Source organism: Pelodiscus sinensis, chromosome 11 (assembly GCF_052426305.1).
Source record: "Pelodiscus sinensis isolate ZL-2025 chromosome 11, ASM5242630v1, whole genome shotgun sequence".
NCBI classification, from domain to species: domain Eukaryota; kingdom Metazoa; phylum Chordata; order Testudines; family Trionychidae; genus Pelodiscus; species Pelodiscus sinensis.
Genome location: NC_143062.1, coordinates 3129619 through 3150600, shown reverse-complemented (window position 1 = coordinate 3150600; position 20982 = coordinate 3129619). Strand labels below are relative to the sequence as shown.

The window sequence follows — 20982 nt, the reverse complement described above, 5'->3', positions numbered from 1 at the left end:
TGGCAATTTATTCCAATATTTGACCACCCTGACAGTTAGGAATTTTTTCCTAATGTCCAATCTAAACCTCCCCTGCTGCACTTTAAGCCCATTACTCCTTGTCCTGTCCTCAGAAACCAAGAGGAACAAATTTTCTCCTTCCTCCTTGTGACACCCTTTTAGATATTTGAAAACCGCTATCATGTCCCCCCTTAATCTTCTTTTTTCCAAACTAAACAAGCCCAGTTCATGAAGCCTGGCTTCATAGGTCATGTTCTCTAAACCTTTAATCATTCTTGTCGCTCTTCTCTGTACCCTTTCCAATTTCTCCACATCTTTCTTGAAATGTGGCGCCCAGAACTGGACACAGTACTCCAGCTGAGGCCTAACTAGTGCAGAGTAGAGTGGCAGAATGACTTCACGAGTTTTGCTTACAACACACCTGTTGATACAACCTAGAATCATATTTGCTTTTTTTGCAACAGCATCACACTGTTGGCTCATATTCAACTTGTGGTCCACTATGACCCCTAGATCCCTTTCCGCCATGCTCCTTCCTAGACAGTCGCTTCCCATCTTGTATGTATGGAACTGATTGTTCCTTCCTAAGTGGAGCACTTTGCATTTCTCTTTATTAAACCTCATCCTGTTTACCTCTGACCATTTCTCTAACTTGCTAAGGTCACTTTGAATTATGTCCCTATCCTCCAAAGAAGTCGCAACCCCACCCAGTTTGGTATCATCTGCAAACTTAATAAGCGTACTCTCTATCCCAATATCTACATCATTGATGAAGATATTGAACAGTACGGGTCCCAAAACAGACCCTTGAGGAACTCCACTTGTTATCCCTTTCCAGCAGGATTTAGAACCATTAACAACAACTCTCTGACTACGGTTATCCAGCCAATTATGCAGCCACCTTAACGTGGCCCTATCTAAGTTATATTTGCCTAGTTTATCAATAAGAATATCATGTGAGACCGTATCAAATGCCTTACTAAAGTCTAGGTATATGACATCCACCGCTTCTCCCTTATCCACAAGGCTCGTTATCTTATCAAAGAAAGCTATCAGATTAGTTTGGCATGACTTGTTCTTCACAAACCCATGCTGGCTATTCCCTATCACTTTATTACCTTCCAAGTGTTTGCATATGATTTCCTTAATTACCTGCTCCATTATCTTCCCTGGGACAGACGTTAAACTGACCGGTCTGTAGTTTCCTGGGTTGTTCTTATTCCCCTTTTTATAGATGGGCACAATATTTGCCCTTTTCCAGTCTTCTGGAATCTCCCCTGTCTGCCATGATTTTTCAAAGATCATAGCTAAAGGCTCAGATACCTCCTCTATCAGCTCCTTGAGTATCCTGGGATGCATTTCATCAGGACCTGGTGACTTGCTGACATCTAACTTTCCTACGTGATTTTTAACTTGTTCTTTGTGTATCCTATCTTCTAAACTTACCCTCTCTCTGCTTGTATTCACTACATTAGGCACACCTCCAGACTTCTCGGTGAAGACCGAAACAAAGAAGTCATTGAGCATCTCCGCCATTTCCAAGTTCCCTGTTACTGCTTCTCCCTCCTCACTAAGCAGTGGGCCTACCCTGAACCGTTGGCTAACTAAAATCATTCCGGATGTTTCCGGACCAGAGTGTTCTGGACTAGAGAGGTTCAACCTGTAGCCTTAAAAAAAGGTATAAGCGAGGTAACCCAATTAGGTATTTATTCTGCCCATTTTATCTCCATTAATCATAAAAGTATCAAATATATTAAGATGAAGACTGTCTACTGTTATGCTGAAAGGTCAACTGGACCTTTGCAATGCTGCTGCTTAGAAAATTAAGAGTCTTTGATTAATACTATGATTTTTTTTAACATTTTAGGGTTCCCATAAATACCATGCAAAAACTCTGTATGTCACAATTAAAGTAGCCAGCAAAGGTCCCCGTCACGTGCAGTCAGTGAATCATAGAAACAACATAGTAATTAAACCCCTAAACTATGACATTTATGTTGTAGTTCTGCACACCTTTATTTTCTCTATGGTTGATTTGCAAGCAGACTCTGAATTTTAATAAACTTTCTAAACAAATATATCAATAAAAATAAAGTAACTGTACCAAACAGCTTTGTTTCTTGTGAGATGTATCTGTCGTCTCCGATCTGTATCTCCTTCAATGCCTAATTCTCACTTGTCTCTTCCCACTACCTTTGCCCTCCTGCACAGGCCTGACTCTCAATGGAGCCTGTAATCCCTACTCCTTCCTAGAAGCCAATGGTATCAGATACCTGAAAGAGGACAAAAGGGCTGGGAAGTAAGGTCACAAACCTCTTCCCCCTTCATGCTGACCAACACAGTCAGGACCCTGTTAGGCTGCTAGGGGATGCTCTCAAGGATACAGATGGGAACAACTGGAAGGCGAGTGCCCAAACAATAGGGCTGCAGAGTCAGTCCGTGTTGGTCTCTCCTATTGAAGCAGTTCCATTATGAAATATTTATTGGGACAGAGAGAAAGAGGCTGAAATGAACCTGGGTTCTCAAAAATATTTCACTGAAAATTTTTGACCAAAACAGGTTCTGTCACAACCTAAATTCCTTCTAAGTTGCATGGCTGCTCAACTGTGCAGCTATTTTCTGAGCCCTGCTCAGAGGTTCAAAGCTCCTGTGCAGGCAGGGAGCACAACTGACTTGTGGGAGGTCGGCGCAACTGTAAACAACAGCTAAACAGAGCAGTGCTGCTTGAATTGAAGAACTCTCTCAAGGGGCGATCTATCCTTCGAGGCCCCTCGAGCCTAACCTACTTCGACTGAGTGACTCGCATGTCACCAGGTCAATTTACAGGATGGCTCCATACCCTCAGTTTGTACCCCCGACCCTTGACTCAGGGTATTTTGCCTCCGTGGCCTGAGTCCCTATGTTAGTCCCTGCTACACAGGGTAATACAGCCCAGTGGCTTAAGTCCATATACATGTCCCTGATACTCAGGGTACTACAGCCCAATAAGCCCATGTGCAAGTCCCTTTACTCAGGGTATTACGGCCCAGTGGGCCAAGTCCATATGCCAGTCCCTGCTATTCAGAGTAATACAGCCCAGCAGCCTAAATCCATAGGTATGGGGAACTCCCCCACACAGGGTATATACAGAGAGGGTTGGAGGACCCAGGCCCCTCCAATTCCACCAGGTCTCAGCCTACCGTCCAGTTGGCAGTGGCAAAGTCCACTGCTTGCTCAGCGGGGTACTCTACCGCAACACGCTGAGCACTCAGGGATCAATTCCCCATCCTGGGCTACTTCCTACTGGGACCCGGCAGATCTTTCCTCCATAGTCTCACTCTGTCTCTGCGGTTTCTTGTATCGCACCTCTTGGCCCAGCTGCCAGTGCTTTGTCTGCCTGCGCTTCCTCCCCTGGAGCCTCCTCAGTGCCTCCTTCCCCTTCAGCAGTCAACTCTGACTGAATGGCTCCAGAGGCTTTTATAATCGGGCTCCAGATTATGGAGCATTCCTAGAAGGACTGCGGGGGAGGGGCTCTCTCAGCCTGCTGAGCCAAGGTAACTTCATTAGCTTCAGTGAGAGGTTGATACACCCTGTCACAAGCTCTCAAAGCAGATAATCAGACAAGCAGGGACTAAGTGGCAGGAAGGAGGGAGCGAGTAATTCATTGGTTTGGGGAGGGGTGGGGAGTTTAGAGAGTCCCATCTGCAGGAGGAGTGAAGAGGGAGAGTAAGACAGAAACCCAGCAGTCTCTTCAACCCTCTTGGGCAGGGAAGGGGGAGGTGAGGGGCTCACTGCATGAGGTAGGTGGGGGAAAGATAGGGTGGGTGGGTGGGTGCTGATGTCCATGCAATGAGGTGGAGGCAGGGGCAGTTTGTTTGGGGTGTCCTGACTCACTTGCTACAGTGCTCTGCGTCTGTCTGGGTTGGAGGGAGGGAAGGAAAGCAGGCTGCACGGGGGTTTTGTGCGATAGCAGGATATTTGCATGATTACATCACAAACAAAGTTTACATAGGTATTAATGGCTTATGGTAAGAAAGAAAGATTATTTTAACAGACCTGTTTTGGAGTGTTGCAGATATCTAAAACTCTGATCTTCATGATTTTTTTTAAAAAATCATGTGTTACTAATTAATACATGGCATATTGTATAGCATTAAGGCTAGATCTTTGATAAGTGGTAAAGATCAGAAGTAGCAAGTAGTTGGCGGGATGCTAGTTTTGTAGGATAAAACCTTATTTGCAAGCTCTTTGAAACATGCATCTGTCTACAAACCCTGAAGCCATGCGTTAATTTGTTCTGGGGCTCCTACTCTTCCTTGAATGGAAGAAGGCTAATTCCCTACCTTTGTACAGCACCTCTGAAGTCACAAAGGGTACCTCACAGCAACTAGCCACAGGTGTCTTGTTTTAATATATTTTATTCCACATATATGGACTGTGTAAAATATGTGGGCGTGTTTTCTTTGTATTGGTGGTGCATGTCCACACACTGCATCAATATTGGTGTTGCACATAAGAAAATTCAAGCCGGCCAAGGATAGAAAATGTTAGAGGAACACTGGTTATGACATCAGTGGCTGCGTGGAGAGAATGGCTTTGAGTGAGTACACCTGGTGGTTCCCTATGGGTGAGAGAAAGTATTATGTCCTCTTTACAGCCCCCCTGTGCTGCTGCAATGCGTGGAGAGGATGAAGCTTCGGCCTTATGTCTTATACTATATCTTTACGCTGCAGTGACGAGGCGTGATTGCAGATGGCATAGACATACCCAAGACAGCTTTAAACTAATTACCTCATATACTACAGTGCTGAAACTGCACTAGCATGAACTTCAATTCAGTCTGTATTAGCCTGCCTAAATCTACCCAAGTGGCTAGCTCAGACTAAAACCATGCTGCCATAGCTTCATTGCTACTAGTTCCTAGTGTAGCTAGATGAAAACTAGCTCTGGTATGGTTACACAAATCATGTTATCACACTCTGCCACTGCAGTGTAGACACATATTTGGGGTGGGTGGGGAAGGGAGTCCATATAACTCAAAGTGAACTTTAAGGAAGGTAACAGCGCAGATACTGGTATCGTTGCTAGTGAACATTTTTATAGCTTTGCTTGACAGAAATATTCTCACTCATGAAGATAAGTACACAAGTCTCTTCTTTTGAAATCCCCACACCATAAACATTCTTGAGATCTTCGTCTTTTTGCTGTCTGTCAGAGGCAATAAAGGAAAAACTTTATAAACAATGACTAGTCTAGCAGCATCTTAAAGACTAACAAAACATGTAGATGGTATCATGAGCTTTCGTGGGTACAACCCACTTCTTCAGATGAGAAAAGTGAGAGAGAAAAGTTTTCAAGCCTAGAGGTCTTTTTCAGGTATACAGAGAGTCACAGCTAAATACAAGATAAGATAATTAAGCCTCAGTAGTTAGAACATATTGTCAGGGACCATGACCTTGACATCTTGTTATGTGTGACACTTATTTGATTAAAGAGATACTTTAGCATACACTTGTATTAAGCTACAACACTGAGTACACCTACCTAAACCTGAGGAAGAGCTCTGTTTGGCTCAAAAGTTTGTCTCTCTCCCTAACAGAAGTCGATCCAATAAAATATATTACTTCTCCCACCTTGTCTCTCTAAGCTTTGAAGTAGCATTCGGTTCTATTTTTTTCCACAGTAAATATTCTTGGCTCTGTCACATTGAGCTAATATGTATTAAAATTGATCATAAAATAAATTGTATTTTCTATGCACACCTATGTGAAAAAGGCATAGCTAATTAAATGGACCTACATGTTTCATGGATATATAGATCTATCTATATTACTTCAACTATTACTTCAAACTAGTTTAATGGCACTAGTTAATTTAAATATTAAATTACAGTAAATTTAGTCTAGATAACATGCAATAAATACCGGAAACTGTGTGGTACCCAATAACTATATTATAATATGTCAGTTTGAGGTTAACAAATTTTTGTGATGTTAAAATGTAACAGAGCTCAGGTTCCAGGTGTGTTCTTTCAAGTTATGGGCAGAGCAACCTTTATTTACATGGGGGGACACTCAGACAAGTGAAGTGAAGGGACTATTACATCCTCCTAATATGAATGAGATCTGTAAGAGCACAGCCTGACTTATATTGTCTTTTGAATCATTTTGAAATAAAATCAGAGTAAATGTTACTAATGAAACAAAGCCCTGTAGTGGGCCTGATGACTTGTTCCACTCAGTCTCTCCTATGCACCATCACGTGATCAGCCAAGGCACATTTTCAATGAAAAAAACATTTACTTTGATTTTATTTCAAAATTCCTGTTGGGGCGTGAAGTTCGAGTGTCTTCATAGAGGCCCTGGAATTCCCCTAACTAGCTGTGGAGTTCTCCATTGCATTCAAGTAATGCAACAAGAGAGCCCTATTCCAGTGAAATAATCTTATGCGACATACCATTCCATCTGAGCATCACACAGCACTTCAAAACCAAATAGCTAATGAAGACCATCTATCAAGGGGAAACTCTTTAATAGTTACACTGAAACTTAATATACCCATACACAAAGACTGGCAAAAATGCTCTGATGTCATCTGAATGTGGGCTAAGATTAGTTGTGTGGGGTTCGTCTGTCTTAAGATGATCCATCAGCCTTTTATAAACGGGTTTGTTTTCTAACAAGAATCGGAAGAAACATGGAGCCTACAAGTAAAGTCACTTATATAAAATACATTGTCTACATTTAAAAATTTCTTGGAGGGAATAGGGAAGGGAGGAGCAGTTCCTACAATAAGGAAAAGAAGAAATTCTATTTTCTATAGCCCTGGGATTCTAAACCAAATATGCTCTTTAAATCTTATTAAGACAGCAAACAAAGCACATTTAAATAGCAAGTTAAATCTTACTCTATATTTAGAAATGTGCATCGGTCTGTTTGTGAGCCGTTTTGTTCAAGAACTCCTAAACAGCAAGAGCTAGGACCACCAAATTTGGTATGCAGCTTCCTCTTATTATAACTTAAAGCAAGGTCAGGGTTTGGTTGTGCCAGGACAATGGGGGTGTACCTGGAATTCAACTGTTTCTCATAAAATGGAAAGGGAGAGGTCTGGCAAGAGAAAAAGTTATGTAGCAGAATGACCACAGGAGGTAGCAAGGGAACAGAGACAGGGACCAGTCCAGCTATCTACTATATATTTCAGAGAGTTTGTCTGTTTATGTCTGTCTGACAGTCTGTCCCCCAGCCAGGGGACATGTACCCCTCCCCCAACTGTGCCTCTTGCAGTAGCCATAGATGGGAGCGTCTCACCTTACCACAAGCTGCTGCAGTGAGAGAGGGGTGGGGTAGCCCACTCTCCCCAGAGCAGCCTGCATAGTGACCCCCTCATCTCCAGCCCTATCCCAGAACATTGATTTATCTGAAGAAAAACAAAACTTATTTTAGTTAAGGACTCAAGCAACACCAGGTCAATCTTCCAGTAGGTTTTATATTTAACATTCTACACAGTATTGTTTATAAAATACTGTTATATATTCAGGGAAGAAGCCAGCAAGTTATACTTTCCTTGGAAGATAAACAGACTCTTATTAAAGATCAGAAGTTACCTATAGTAATTTCCCACCTAGAGGTAGTTTGAAGACAAAAAGCGCTGTCGGCGCATTCAAAGCGTATTGTTAGCAGCAGCACTCATTTCACAAAGTTAATCAAAATTCTTCTGGAAAATGGACAATTTGCAAAGAACAACACTGATGCACTCCATTTTTCAGCACTGATTTGGTGGGAAGTCATGAAATTGCTGCAAGGAATTTCTTGCTAACATCATGCAATTAAATAGGTTACCTAGTTATTTAAGTTCTGTTTTTGTAGTATTTAACATAGAAGTGTGTTTACAGCCATGTTTAGAGCCAGTGTATTTGCTCAGTTCCTACAGTGACTTAAACTCACTTTACATTATCTGCATTCCGAGAGCACATGACAGCATGACTAGATCTAGATGTAAACTAAGTCAGACTTACATTGAACTCTAGTATAGACAAGACACTGGCAGCCAATAGTTTTAAGGTGGTTAAGGGCCTCATCTAGGTTGGAAAATAATAGTTAAATGCCAGGAGCTTCCAGTACAGCTCCACTGGTGGTGGGGAGAATTTTAGAAAATAAATTAGAATCTTCTTTTTGTCCTCAAGTTTTTATATTTTGTTTTGTTTTATTTTGTTTTTTGAGGTTACAGGATTCACACTTTCAAGCTTTTCTCTGCAATCATGGCACCTAGTAACATTACTTTTAAAGGTGAAATTCTGATGTAGTCCCATGACTCCAGGAACTGGGGCTTTAAGAAAAAACACCAAATATCATGAGACTTTTCCCTTTCCACACTCTATTTATTCTGTCCTATTTTGATTGTAAGCAGCTTGGGACACGGACCAGCTCTCACTAGCTGTTCGTATGATGACTCGCAAAATGGGCCCTCATCTTAGGTTGGGCCTCCAGGAAGCATAATACAAATAATGAATACATTATAAATTAGCAGAAATACTGTATTCTATGCATTCATTTTCTTCCCTAAAAGGAAAGAGTCTATTGTTTAAACCATGTCATACCAAGCATTTGAATTTCATAACACTACATTTAAATCTACTACTCCATGATTACTATTATTTTGTTTGTTACCATAATGGAAACAGTTCCTGATACTATTGCAAAATGCCAGCCATTTGTAGCTTTGTTGTAACTGTCCAGGATCCTTTCTTAGCCCACTTACACAGAAGGGGAGGGAAAATTCCATGCTAGTAAACAAGAAAGAACACGCTAGTATTAAATCTTATAGGTAGATTAATAAGGCTGGTACTGATGTATAAAACCCTGCCTCTAACGTTATCCATCCTTCTGTTAATATAAAGAAGAGTCACTGAAGTTAACTAACCCATTCTCCACTATGCTTCAGCTCTGACCTATGCTGAACACATTTCCAGGTGGGAGAGGAGGCCGGCTCCCCTGCCATTCAGCATTCCCATGCCTGTCTGCTGAAGACTGAAAACATGAGAGCTAATCATGGTACTAATTGCTATAACTTGAACACTATCCCAATATTAAGTCAATTAGAACTCCTTTTGCATGCTTTAGGCCACTAAACAACATGGGATGCTAATGCCTTTTGTTGACCTGTGATAACTGACTCCATGTCTTATTATCTATCCCATTCGTTATCCAAGCCTACAAACATCTTTTTTGTTTGTTTGTTTTGCCTTCTTTGCAAAAAACAGTGCTCATGAAATGGTACATTTATGAGAACAAACTGCCCTTTTCCTTGTGTAATAGCCTGACGTATGTGAATTCCAGCCACCGTCCTCTTTGTTGCTTATTATCCTTAAGTGTACGAAAGGAATCCTGAATAAAATCCCTCAGCAGTGTCTTTTATCTGTCCAATGAACACACATAGCATTTTATTCATGGATTGCCACCAGACTGCAGCATGTCGCTTTTCTTCTCCATAGATTCTATTGAGAACAGTTTGATAGAGTAAACCGACACGTGGAGGGGTTAGCACATTGACCTCTCCAGCATTTTCACATTCATTGATGTATTCATTTGTGTGTGGAGAAACTATGATTATTTCTTCTAGTCACAGGACTCTAGCGGTGCTCCCTGCACAGCCTTCATCACCTCGTCAGCGATGATTAACTTGCACCATGAGCTATACATTATGAAAGAAGCAATAAAGAAACAAAACAATTCAGGTAGCTTGACCGCAAGATCAAAAAGTTACTTAGAAAAGTGGGCCATTGTTGAAAACAAAGCAAAGCAAAAGGAGGGAACAAAGGAAGGAACAAAGCATGAACACAGACAGGCAAAGCTATATAAAGCCATTTTGGATTCAAACTCTGCAAATCTCAGCATAAGTGGACAGTGTAGAGTATAGAACAAACACCAATGGCCAAAACAGCAAATGCTGCCCCATATGCTGGGATTCTGGGCCACTAGATTCACATTAGAGCTGGCCTACCCTTCAATACTGGCCTATTTTAGATCGGTATGGTGCCTCTCTTTTCACAGTCACTGCTTCACTCTGTGGAGATGCTCAGTCTAAAAAACCCCTTGCCACATGCAGCAGGATATTGTTGACAGGGCCTTCCCCAACTTTGAAACTCTCTCTCTTGCTGCTGTCCACCCAGCCTGGATTTATTAGTGTTCTACACGTGGTATAGATCCCATTTATCTTCCCAAGCATGAGGGGAAAAGAAGTGCTGAGAGTTGGAGTTTTTTCTATTATCCTCATTATAAATGCTGGTGAATATGTAACCACCACCAGGTGGATCTGAACCTGGGACCTCTGGAACTTAGTATAGGAGGTTCTATCCTTCAAGTTAAAGGCCAGTTGGCTCAGAGCCTGTGCTAGAGAGATCTCTTGAGCTTAGCTGTTCCTGTGGTCTAGGTGCCACCTCATAGGCCAGTAAGCCACACCAGGTGTGTGGGTTACATATACTTTTATGCATGTGTATTTCAAGGGAGCATGGAGACAGATCTCCCCGCTACAGAGGAATATCTGCTTTATCTTCACCTCCTAGGCTGCAGAGGGGCATCGTGGGACTTCCATAGCTTGCAGGCTCCTCAGCAGGCCCCCTAAGGGTGAATTGCCCTGTTAGAAAACACATGCTTGAAGGCAGTATAGGGTCTTGGTAGTGATTTCACATGAAAATAGATAATGATCCTTTTCCGATCACTAAGAGCTACATGACATGGCTGCCAGCAGTTAATTCAAAGAAGGGAAAATCAACAAGCCCAATAAGGAAAACAACTAGGAGTCCTGTAGACCTTTAGGGCCAAGAATCTAAACTCAGTTACATCACTGGAAGTCTGGAGTAGCTCTATTGAGTCTCAAATTTTAACAGAGAAATGAGATCAGAATATAAACCAATGTGATTTTCGCTGGTGTGGGATTTTCTTTATACACTTGCTCCCTAAATACCTCAATATTGCAAAGACGAGGAAGAGATTATGGGTTAATAAACTTGCATATTATTGTTTTTTATCAAAGTGGTCAAACTACATGCTTGGCCATAAGAAAGTGTCTGACCAATATATACAACTTATAATATCTTTAACAATTAAGGGAACTCTAGGCAAGATTTAATGTTGTGGGGGCCTTTATTCTGATGCTTCCCAGCATAATAAATAGACCAAATTCGGTGTTCCCTTTTCAGTTTCACTCAGTCCTTATATTTCAGGCAAATGTAAAATAGCCTTCGGAATTTATCCGAAGGAACAAAACACCGTAGTTAGCACATTTACACCATGCTGTGTTTTCAAATGCTTCACAAACAGTAACTATATATTCCTTCTTTTGTGAATAATCTGAATATACCGCACTAAGAATATTTTCTTCTTCAATGCCAGAAATATCGGGCCATGCTAATTACTAATTAAGGGAGGAGTGTACCTGCTTATCTCTCCTTCACTACCATCCTAACTACTGGCCAATTATTCTAATTCTCCTATTGTATGCACAGAACAGGTTTTCTGCTTCTCCCACACTATTCCACATTGATTTAATATTTGTTGAAATGTGTCCTAATTAAGCAATCAGCTGAAAAGCAAAGAAAGCTGGTACGTGATTCAAAGCAGAACTTTCACTCATTTTTTGGAAAATCCCTTGATGTCTGATACACAAATATCAAAGTGATTAATCTGCAAAACAGTGAGTTTTAGCAGATATTCTGGACAGAAGCAGCCTGGAGTGGATTTTTTGGTGGTGGTGGTTTTCTGATGGGAATAGTTTACAGTGCCCGCAGCGGGGGAAACATGGTAACCATGAAAATAGCAAACTGCAGAACTTTGGCAGAGACTGTATGGCCATCATTCTGTTTCTAGCAACCATGAATGCAAACCTGCATTCCTTGGGCATCAAGACACCCACTTTAGCTAAAAGGAGTATGAATGCAAGTGAAAAGCAGAAACAAACTATAAGCATGCGATTTTAAAGTCCTATCTGATTTAAAATGCCCATTAAGAATGCCACAGTTCACGGCTATGACAAAGCGGAGAAATATTTTCAATGTGTGAGAGAAATCCAAGACAGTAACTAAACAATTGCAGGTCTGATGCCCTAGCCACAAATTATCCAAGAGCATCAGGATCTCCATGATAGAAATCCAGTTTAAAGCTGTTTCTCTCCTCTGTTACAGAAAAGAAACAGGATTACACAAAGAAAACTGAACATGAGAGCAGAAGGACATTTTGTATTGATATGGCATTTGACAGCTCTTAAGTCCTAGAACCAAGAGTTGGTGCACGCCTTTGCCAGGTAGTGGCCAGCATGCAATATGGTAAGAATTATGAAGGAATCGTAGAAACAACAATGAAATTATATTCCCTGGCTGTCCCAGTCTTGATTTTTTCTAAATCCTCATACAAAATACGAATTAAACCTTGCAGTCTGCTGCAGCTAGACAGCAAGGTCAGCAAACATTGTGCTTGTCTATTTGTTAGTCCTAATTGAAACACAATGATTTGAGCATACTTTTTTATGTGTGTGTAAAACAGGACTAATTAAAACAAATTTTCAAAGACCGTAAAACATTCTTATATTGTGCTTTTAAATAAAACCTTTTTTTAATTGAAAATACAGTTTACTTAAAGCCGTGATTCTTCCCTATTCAGACAGAAATCAGAGCACAGTTTCATTCAAATAACCAGCTCTGTAGAGACTGGGTGACAGAAGGAAGAAATGACAATGTAAACACATACCTGATGCTTCTTGAGCTTTCACCTTCAGACCTGCAAAACAACAAGAAGTCGTATTTAGAACACTACCACTTTAGCTCTTTGCATTTATAAAATCAACAGCCCCATCTACATTTTGTCAGCACCAGAAATACTCACTCATTCTTAATGATCTGAGTTTATTTTTATACTTCCATTACCAATTAGCAAATACAAAAACTTTTTCAACTTAAAGCAACAAGAAGCTAGTTAGGAGAAATTAAAAAGATGATAATTAAAAATCAATAAATTACACTTCGACATAACCTGTCACACTCTTGGACTTTCATTAAGACCTTCTGTAAAAGTCTTTTGCGCACTATGTTCCACATTTGTAAACTAAAAATGTCAGCCTGTGACATCCCATACCAGCAGCAGTCTTTAGTCTTTCTTTAGTCTTCGGTATTGAAAGGTCACGGACAAATACATTTAGGAATCTAATCCCCAGGCTTCTCAAATATTGCTTAGCTTCCAAAGAGTTATGGATTGCAAATATAATCAACCTAAAATATGATTCTTTGAAAAATGTGTATGTTTCTCAAATTGTGAGAAAGCGAAGAAAAATAAACTCCTCTGCGGTTATTTAAGGGCTACCATCATATTTTCTCTTCCAAATGGAGAATAAATTTATGAATCCACAATGATGCAAAACCTACTTTCCCTCTCATGTTTGCTATTTTTATATATGGACACTGAATATGATATCATTCAAACTGACACACTTCCCTTCCCTGAAGAAAAATAGAAACTTGATACAGTTTTAATATTTCATGAATGAGTAGAGAATCCAGAGCAGAATATATAAAATCATTTGTCTGATTCTGTCAAAAAACTACATCTGGTCTCAGCTCTACAGCAGACCTACAATATTTGCCTCTGTATCCTTGTGAGGTAAGGATGACAAACGTACATTTTGATTAATTAATTTGGAACCAATTCTTTTTTCTATTTCTATAAGGGAGAAACAAAAATAATGTGTCACATCCTTTGTAAGAACCCAAATTCATGAAAGGAAACTATGACAGGTATAACCAACCTCTACAGCTCAATTGTTTTGGAATCTTCATTTAGCACTTTCAGTTACATATGGTAAGAGCTGTGCTGTTAATTGCACAAATTAACTATCATTGTGCCAACTTCCCATGAGCATATTGTGCAATTCTGCACAAAATGGAGATGTTAACTAGAGAATACAGAATGATTTTTGGCTACTGCAAGTAAATATAGCAATGTCATCACTGAATTCTAGATCAAAAGAGCATATATCCCAAATAATACTTGATTATAGGCAGAGGAGGTAGTGGAGTCCAGTTTATGAGACACATTGGCTGCGTCTAGACTGGCATGATTTTCCGCAAATGCTTTTAATGGAAAAGCTTTCCGTTAAAAGCATTTTCGGAAAAGAGCATCTAGATTGGCATGGATGCTTTTCCGCAAAAGCGTCCGTGTCAATCTAGACGCTCTTTTCCACAAAAAAGCCCCGATCGCCATTTTTGCGATCAGGGCTTTTTTGCACAAAACAAATCTGAGCTGTCTACACTGGCCCTTTTCAAAAGGGCTTTTGCCCAAACGGGAGCAGCATAGTATTTCCGCAAGAAGCACTGATTTCAGACGGTAGGAAGTCAGTGTTCGTGCGGAAATTCAAGCGGCCAGTGTAGACAGCTGGCAAGTTTTTCCGCAAAAGCAATTGCTTTTGCGGAAAAACTTGCCAGTCTAGACACAGCCAGATAGTCCAGTTTATATGACACAGTCCACCTGTTTTTAAGTGTTTATTATTTTATCCAACATTAACTATTCATACCAAAGGTTTCCATGTTTGACTTCTGCCTGTTGCTGAATTGCTTTTGGAAAGTTTTATCAATTATGGTTCAGTTGTTTCTGAAAAACATTCATACAGCCATTTATAGTCAAGAAGTTCTAGTGACCCCAGGAAGTTAGAACAGGGGCTTTACATTTGTCCTAAAGGTTGCTGTGCTGTCAGGCATATCCTTTGGGCCATCCCGGGCCCATTGACCACAATTCCAGGTCCCAGGGCAGGTCAGTCCTTGTCCTGGCCTGCTTCTGTTTCTTCTCTGAGGCCCTGCCATCACTCACTCCATGGCCCCTCCCTCCATCACTCGCTGTCCCCCACCCTCACTCACTTTCACCAGGCTGAGCAGGGGGTTGGGTGGCAGGAGGCCGTGAGGGGTCTAGGAGGGAGCCTGGGTGTGGGGTGCAGGCTCTAGGCTGGAACAGGGGGATGGAGTGCAGGAAGGGGGTAGAGGGTCAATGCTTACCTCAGATGGCTTCCAAAAATGACCAAAACACCCCTCTAACAGTGGTTAATAAGCGATGGGGGCAGGCAGACAGGTGGTTTCTGTGCACCACTGCCCATAGGCACTCACCCCACACATAAGCTGCAGGGATGTGCCGGCTGCCTCAGCAGCAGAAGCTGGAGACTTCAGGGCCCTTTTAAATCACCTGTGCCCTGGGGAAAACTGCCCCTTCAATTCCTCCACTCCCTGTCGGTGGGACGGACTATGAAATTATGCCCAAATTTGGACAAGTTACAAGGCTTTAAAACATTTCCAGTCGGCACACTGTCAGTCGAGATACGCTAGACTTTGGCAGCTACGTTCTCTGTAGAACTGCCCTGAGCATGCTTCATGCTGCTTGCTGCAGGTGAGGCAGAGGGGAAGGGTACAGAAAATGGGATGTTTAGGGACTAAAGACTAAAGCAGGAGACAAGGTGTGGGGGTGCAATGACAAGGAAGTGGAAGAGGGTGGGGGCAGGCTGAGGGCACAGGGGCAGAACAGTCTGCAAAAAGTATAACACACTCCCCCCTGCAGAATCTGGAAATGAATCCACGAGTCCTGCATGGCTAAATTTTTCTGCTGTCAGCAAAGAGTTGTGAGACTCGCTTGTAAATGGTGCATATCATACCCATCTACAGCATTGTACTGCTACTAGTTACACCATTAGCTCACGTGGTAGAGACCTGTGCAATAGGTCAAAATATCAAAACTCTGATGATCCAAATTTGGGATTGGAAGGTATGGGGAGCAGGTTGTCAATCAAGTTCAAAATCATAGAATTGCTAGTTCCGTTTTCTTTTTTTGGGAAACAAGGAGCTTTCAAAATTCTGTAACTAAAGTTTTGCACCGTATTGTCAGGTTCTTCCTTAGATCTTTTCAGATGTCTTTTTTGCTTTCTGTTTTCTCTATTATAAACTTCCAATAAACGTGACTTCAGTTTTATGTGAGCTAAACCAGATAGATGCTTTTTTGTGGAAGGCAGGGACTGGGACTTAGAAGGAGAACATTATTGCTGTCTTTACATAGTCCCTTCGTTCAAAAAGGATTTGCCAGAAACTGCATATAGGTGACCGAGAGGGCAGTGGTTAATGCCCTGAATGCAGACCAAGAAAGGACTTCTTCTAATATGGAATAGTGGTAAAAAGAGCAAAGATGGCTGAGTTTATTGACAGGCACCACCACAATAATTTCAATGCAAAATGACAGAACTTAATATGCTGGGGAATACTGCTGCCTTAAGCAAAGTCAGGAATGCTTCTGCCAGAAAAAAAAAATCATAGTAAAATCTAAACCATGTACTATCTTTAAACTATTCCAAAGAGATGTAAACACACAAAACTTGTAAAGGGGGATAATTACCTTTTCAAAAGCCTGGATAAAATTTCATTGGAATCATCTCTTTTTACTCTATAAATTACTGAAAATATTACTAGGTATCCTCATTCTCCAACGGTCAAAGAAGCAGTTGTTATGTTTAGGGGTGTCTTTCAGCAGTTTCAGCTTACTGTAGAATTCGGTACCAGTCACAAGCCTAACTTCATCGCCCGTAAAAGGTCATCAGTGAAGAACAACCCTGACATTTGTAAATGCCCAAGTTCTAAAGTGTCAGTGATATTAGGTACCCTCATGTATGGTATAGAATATTAATCCTATTGTATACAAAGATAAATTAATTTTTTTTCACTGACGGGACATGGATGATGGGACAACTCTCATGTCTACAAGTCAATGTCAATCAATTACATAAATACTGAAATAACCCTTTCAGAGCACTTTACAATAGTGAAGATGGTATCTGTCTTAGCATATATTATCTGTAACTGAAATGTACTGTAAATGTACCATCTAGCCAATCATCAAGGGATCCCTCCCGTCACCCATTCTAGGCTAGGAACACCGCTGCTACACATCCTGGCTAAAAAGCATTGATGGACCTTTAAAATTGCATTCTATTTTGAAAAATGTAATTTGTGGTATCAGTTTGTATTTCAGTAGAATCTTTCCAAAATGTTTTTATGTGCAGCCAGAGGGTTTTTTGTTTTATTGTGTGCATATGTGAATGTGCACACACACATGCAAAAAGATTAACCACCTTAACTTTCCATTGATACATTAGCCTGAAAATTGACTAGCAAAGCCAAAAACTCTACTCGCTGACACCTTACCATGAAAAATCAGTGCTATTTTATTTATCTGTTTAAAACAACACACAGAGAGAAAACTCACCTGGCCATCTGAGGTGAATAAAGTTTTGGAAGGCTGTATATACAGACACACACTGAACAAGTATAGATTATATGCATCTATTTGTACCACACAGTATTCAAACTCAACTGAGATGGATAGGGTAACTATAGCAACATCACTGACAGGATAGGTCTACATTACACACCTCTTCTTGACCTCAGAGTCTTACAAATGTTGTGGAAATGTTCTCAGGTCTTAATGGCCATCCTCAATTTATCCTTTTACTGGCTCACAAGAAACCCACTCCTTTGTCTTGCTTTTGAGATTCAGAAACTCTCTAGACTAGAGGAACAACAATTTGTTACCTAAACAATTAAGCTCCACACTATCTTATCTAATTACACATATATAGAAGCAAGCGTGCCTGTGAAGATGAAGAGGTTTGATTTCATCACAATATTGGTCATGCTGTGCCAAACAACTGCACACTGTCCTGTATGAACTGTTCTCTGGGGCTGAACTGGAGGCAGCCAAGGAGGATAAACAACTCCCCCTTCTTCTGGAACAGGCTACCAGCATACACACTTTCCTGAGAGGCAGTGAAACGTCAGCATTCACATGGGGTTGGTCACAATTTGCACTCAGACCTGTAATGCAGCAATTTATTTAAGAGAATTCCAGCTAGGCTATTTACAGCTGGTTTGTATTTTCCCCATGAAGTGTCCAATCAGCCTTATGAACAAACAAATTGCTTGGTGAGAAGAACACAAGCTTACAAATGAGGCTGCAAAGTAAGAATGTCACAGAAACATTTCAAACTAATTTGCTGGAGCAATGTTCTTAGCTTGTTACAAACTCGTTAAATAAAACATTCCCTTAAAGGCACATTCTGAAATAATTTTGTGTTCCTGTGTCCAAATGGCTATGAAATAACTACAGTCAGGTGTTGTAGAGACTTTTTTTCATTGATCCCAAACCAGATATTACAAATGTCAACAAAGTTTGTATCAAAACACATAGAAAATAGATGTTTAAAGAGGAAAAACTATTTCATGTTCCATGTCTATATATGGTTTAAAATTACCAACATATATGAAGGAATTCCTTTGACACATCTAAATGTGCTTACCATGCATATGTACTGTGATTGTCAGAGGATGAATGAACAGGTAACCTCAACAGATTTTGAGATTTATCACAGTTCATGACTCACTACTACCAATTAGAGTTGTCCAAAGAACATTTCATTCAAAAAATTTTTTACATGGACAATTTCATTGGAATATAACTTTTCTATTGGTTTCAAAATCAAATTTTATTTTTTTTTCAAAAACCAGTTTTTTCAAATTCTGCACAATTGAACGAAAGATTAGACCCTCCCCTCAACATTTCCAGCTTCTTTCATATTTCCTTTTTCCTTCTGTAACTTTTCAAGATTTGTACAATCTTGAAAATGTTAAAGTGGTAAAAGATATTTTAAAAAAATATTAAGTATTAAGAACATCTTTGTTAACTTTTTAAGTTACTGTTAAAAACATTTGAAATATTTAGAAAAAAAAACCTTTTCCTGTAAAATATTTTGCTTTTCATAAAACTGCAATTTTCAAACAGGAACATGTTTCAGACAGAAAATATTATGACCAATTCCCCTATGAATAAATCAATATGCTAAATATCCAGCTAGAAATCTATCAGGCAGTTGGGTATCTAAAGCACTGAAATAAGAAATATAGGCGACTCAAGGACTCTGTTGCAGAACTTGCATAAAGTGCACTGAACTTCAGCTCGCTGTATCACAGTTTAGACTTTAAGGGTTACTGGCCTAAAATGCAGAGTAGTGTTCTCTGAGAACATATGAGATCATATCAGAATTTGGTCCTGCACTCTCCAAACTACAGCAACAGCTGGGAAGAAGTAGGATACATCATCTGATCCTCTAATCCTCCTCAAGTAAGTCAACAGTCTCCAGAAGAAACCACATCCAGCGCACCTCTGAAATACTCAAGAGGATCACTATAGAGGAGTGATAGAAATGTAGCCGTGTTAGTCTAGGGTAGCTGAAGCAAAATGCAGGACAATGTAGCACTTTAAAGACTAACAAGATGGTTTATTAGATGATGAGCGTTCGTAGGCCAGACCCACTTCCTCAGATCAAATAGTGGAAGAAAATAGTCACAACCATATATACCAAAGGATACAATTAAAAAAAATGAACACATATGAAAAGGACAAATCACATTTCAGAACAGGAGGGAGATGCAGGGCGTGGGGGAAAGGAAGGAAGGTAAGTGTCTGAATTGATGATATTAGAGATGGGGAGAGTGGGATGTTTGTGAATTAATGGTATTAGAGGTGATAATTGGGGAAGCTATAAGCTATAGAGGAGGAGAGTGTAAAAGGAGGGAGGAAATTATGGCATCTGAAAGAAAACGCCCACTGCATCCCTGAAATAAAATGCCTTTGTGAATCACCTGTTTTCTCTATTTTGCCTCCGAGCAAAGATTTGTGGCGCAGAACACTGCAGAAAATTACAGATGAGCACAGCTCTGCATAATTAACTACAACAGTTAATTTAAAAGGGAGATTCTCATAGTAAAAGGTTTCCTAGAGCATCATATGCAACTTTTCTATTAGTTACAAAACAATCAAAATTTTACTTGTGAAGAAATCTCAGTTTGCTATCTCTTCCCCTGCCTTTTATTTTAATGAACTGTAATAAAGGAAATGAGGAACAGTAGATTTTAGACAGCTATTACTGGCTTACAACATTGTTCAATTGCAGAAATTTGATTTTTTTCTTGATCTGGGTGAATGGTATTGGATTCATACTAACACGCCACTGAAGTGTTGGGTTTCCTTTTTTGTTATTATTTTTTTAATGTCAGATCATTGTTATCCATTTGGGAAATGTGCCTAAATTGGCAACCAAAACATCCTTAAGATTAGAACAGCCAGAGACAAAACTATCATTTTTCTCCTAGCAGGATTTAATCTCAGGCCACTTTAAGTAGAGGCCATGAAGAACAAATGCTATCATGGCCAGCTGTGATGCAGCCAGCCTTGAAACTAAAATCAATGCTCACAAGTCTCTCACAGGAAGAAAGCAGTTGGAAGGAAAAAAGCCTACACTAGAGATGCAAGCAATCCTATTCATGCTTTGAATTTCCCCCACCCCTCACACAAAGAGAATTCACAGTTTTTGACACTGTAAAAATTTCACTTTTTATCTCACAGGAGTGATCTACAATATTATTGTCTGTTTGTAGAATTATGGGATACATATCCTCATACCCCTTAAAAACAAAGTGGGAAAATTATCTTTTTAGAAGATTTACCTGGAGTTGCTCTGGCCCTTATTTTTTGCAAAATAAAAACTTAAAATGTACATGCTTCTTTTAAGTCCTTGCTCTGCAGTGGGGAAGAGGTGGGGTTCACTATGCAGGAATATCTCACCACAGCAGCTTGGGGCCAGGTGAGACGCGTCTCTCCATGGCCGCTGCAGCTCCAGCAGGCACAGCCAGGGGAGTGGTGCATGTCTCCTGGCAGGTGCAAGTCCAGGTTTGTCTTCCCCCCTGCACTCACCAGCCAGAGTGAGGAATGCAACAAATGTGCACTTTCCCCTCACTCCCTGACAAAGAGGAACAGCCAGCAAACTCCTTGTACAAATCACTGGGGTGGGGCGGGGGAGCTTCAACCCTACATATTCACATTGTGATAAAAAGGCAGCCAGCCATGTGTATTGAGATAAACTGCTGCCTTCACATGC

The 20982-nt window shown here is 40.4% G+C and overlaps 1 protein-coding gene across 6 annotated transcripts in view; it reads right to left on the bottom strand.

The window, feature by feature from the left end:
• IQSEC1 (IQ motif and Sec7 domain ArfGEF 1) overlaps nucleotides 1-20982 on the bottom strand; it is a 616154-nt gene that overhangs the window by 441497 nt on the left and 153675 nt on the right. For all 6 annotated transcript variants that reach the window (XM_075939730.2, XM_075939719.2, XM_075939722.2 and 3 more), the window contains exon 2: nucleotides 12720-12749. In XM_075939730.2, coding sequence (XP_075795845.2) covers nucleotides 12720-12749 — 30 coding nt within the window. The remainder of the gene's footprint in view (nucleotides 1-12719; nucleotides 12750-20982) is intronic.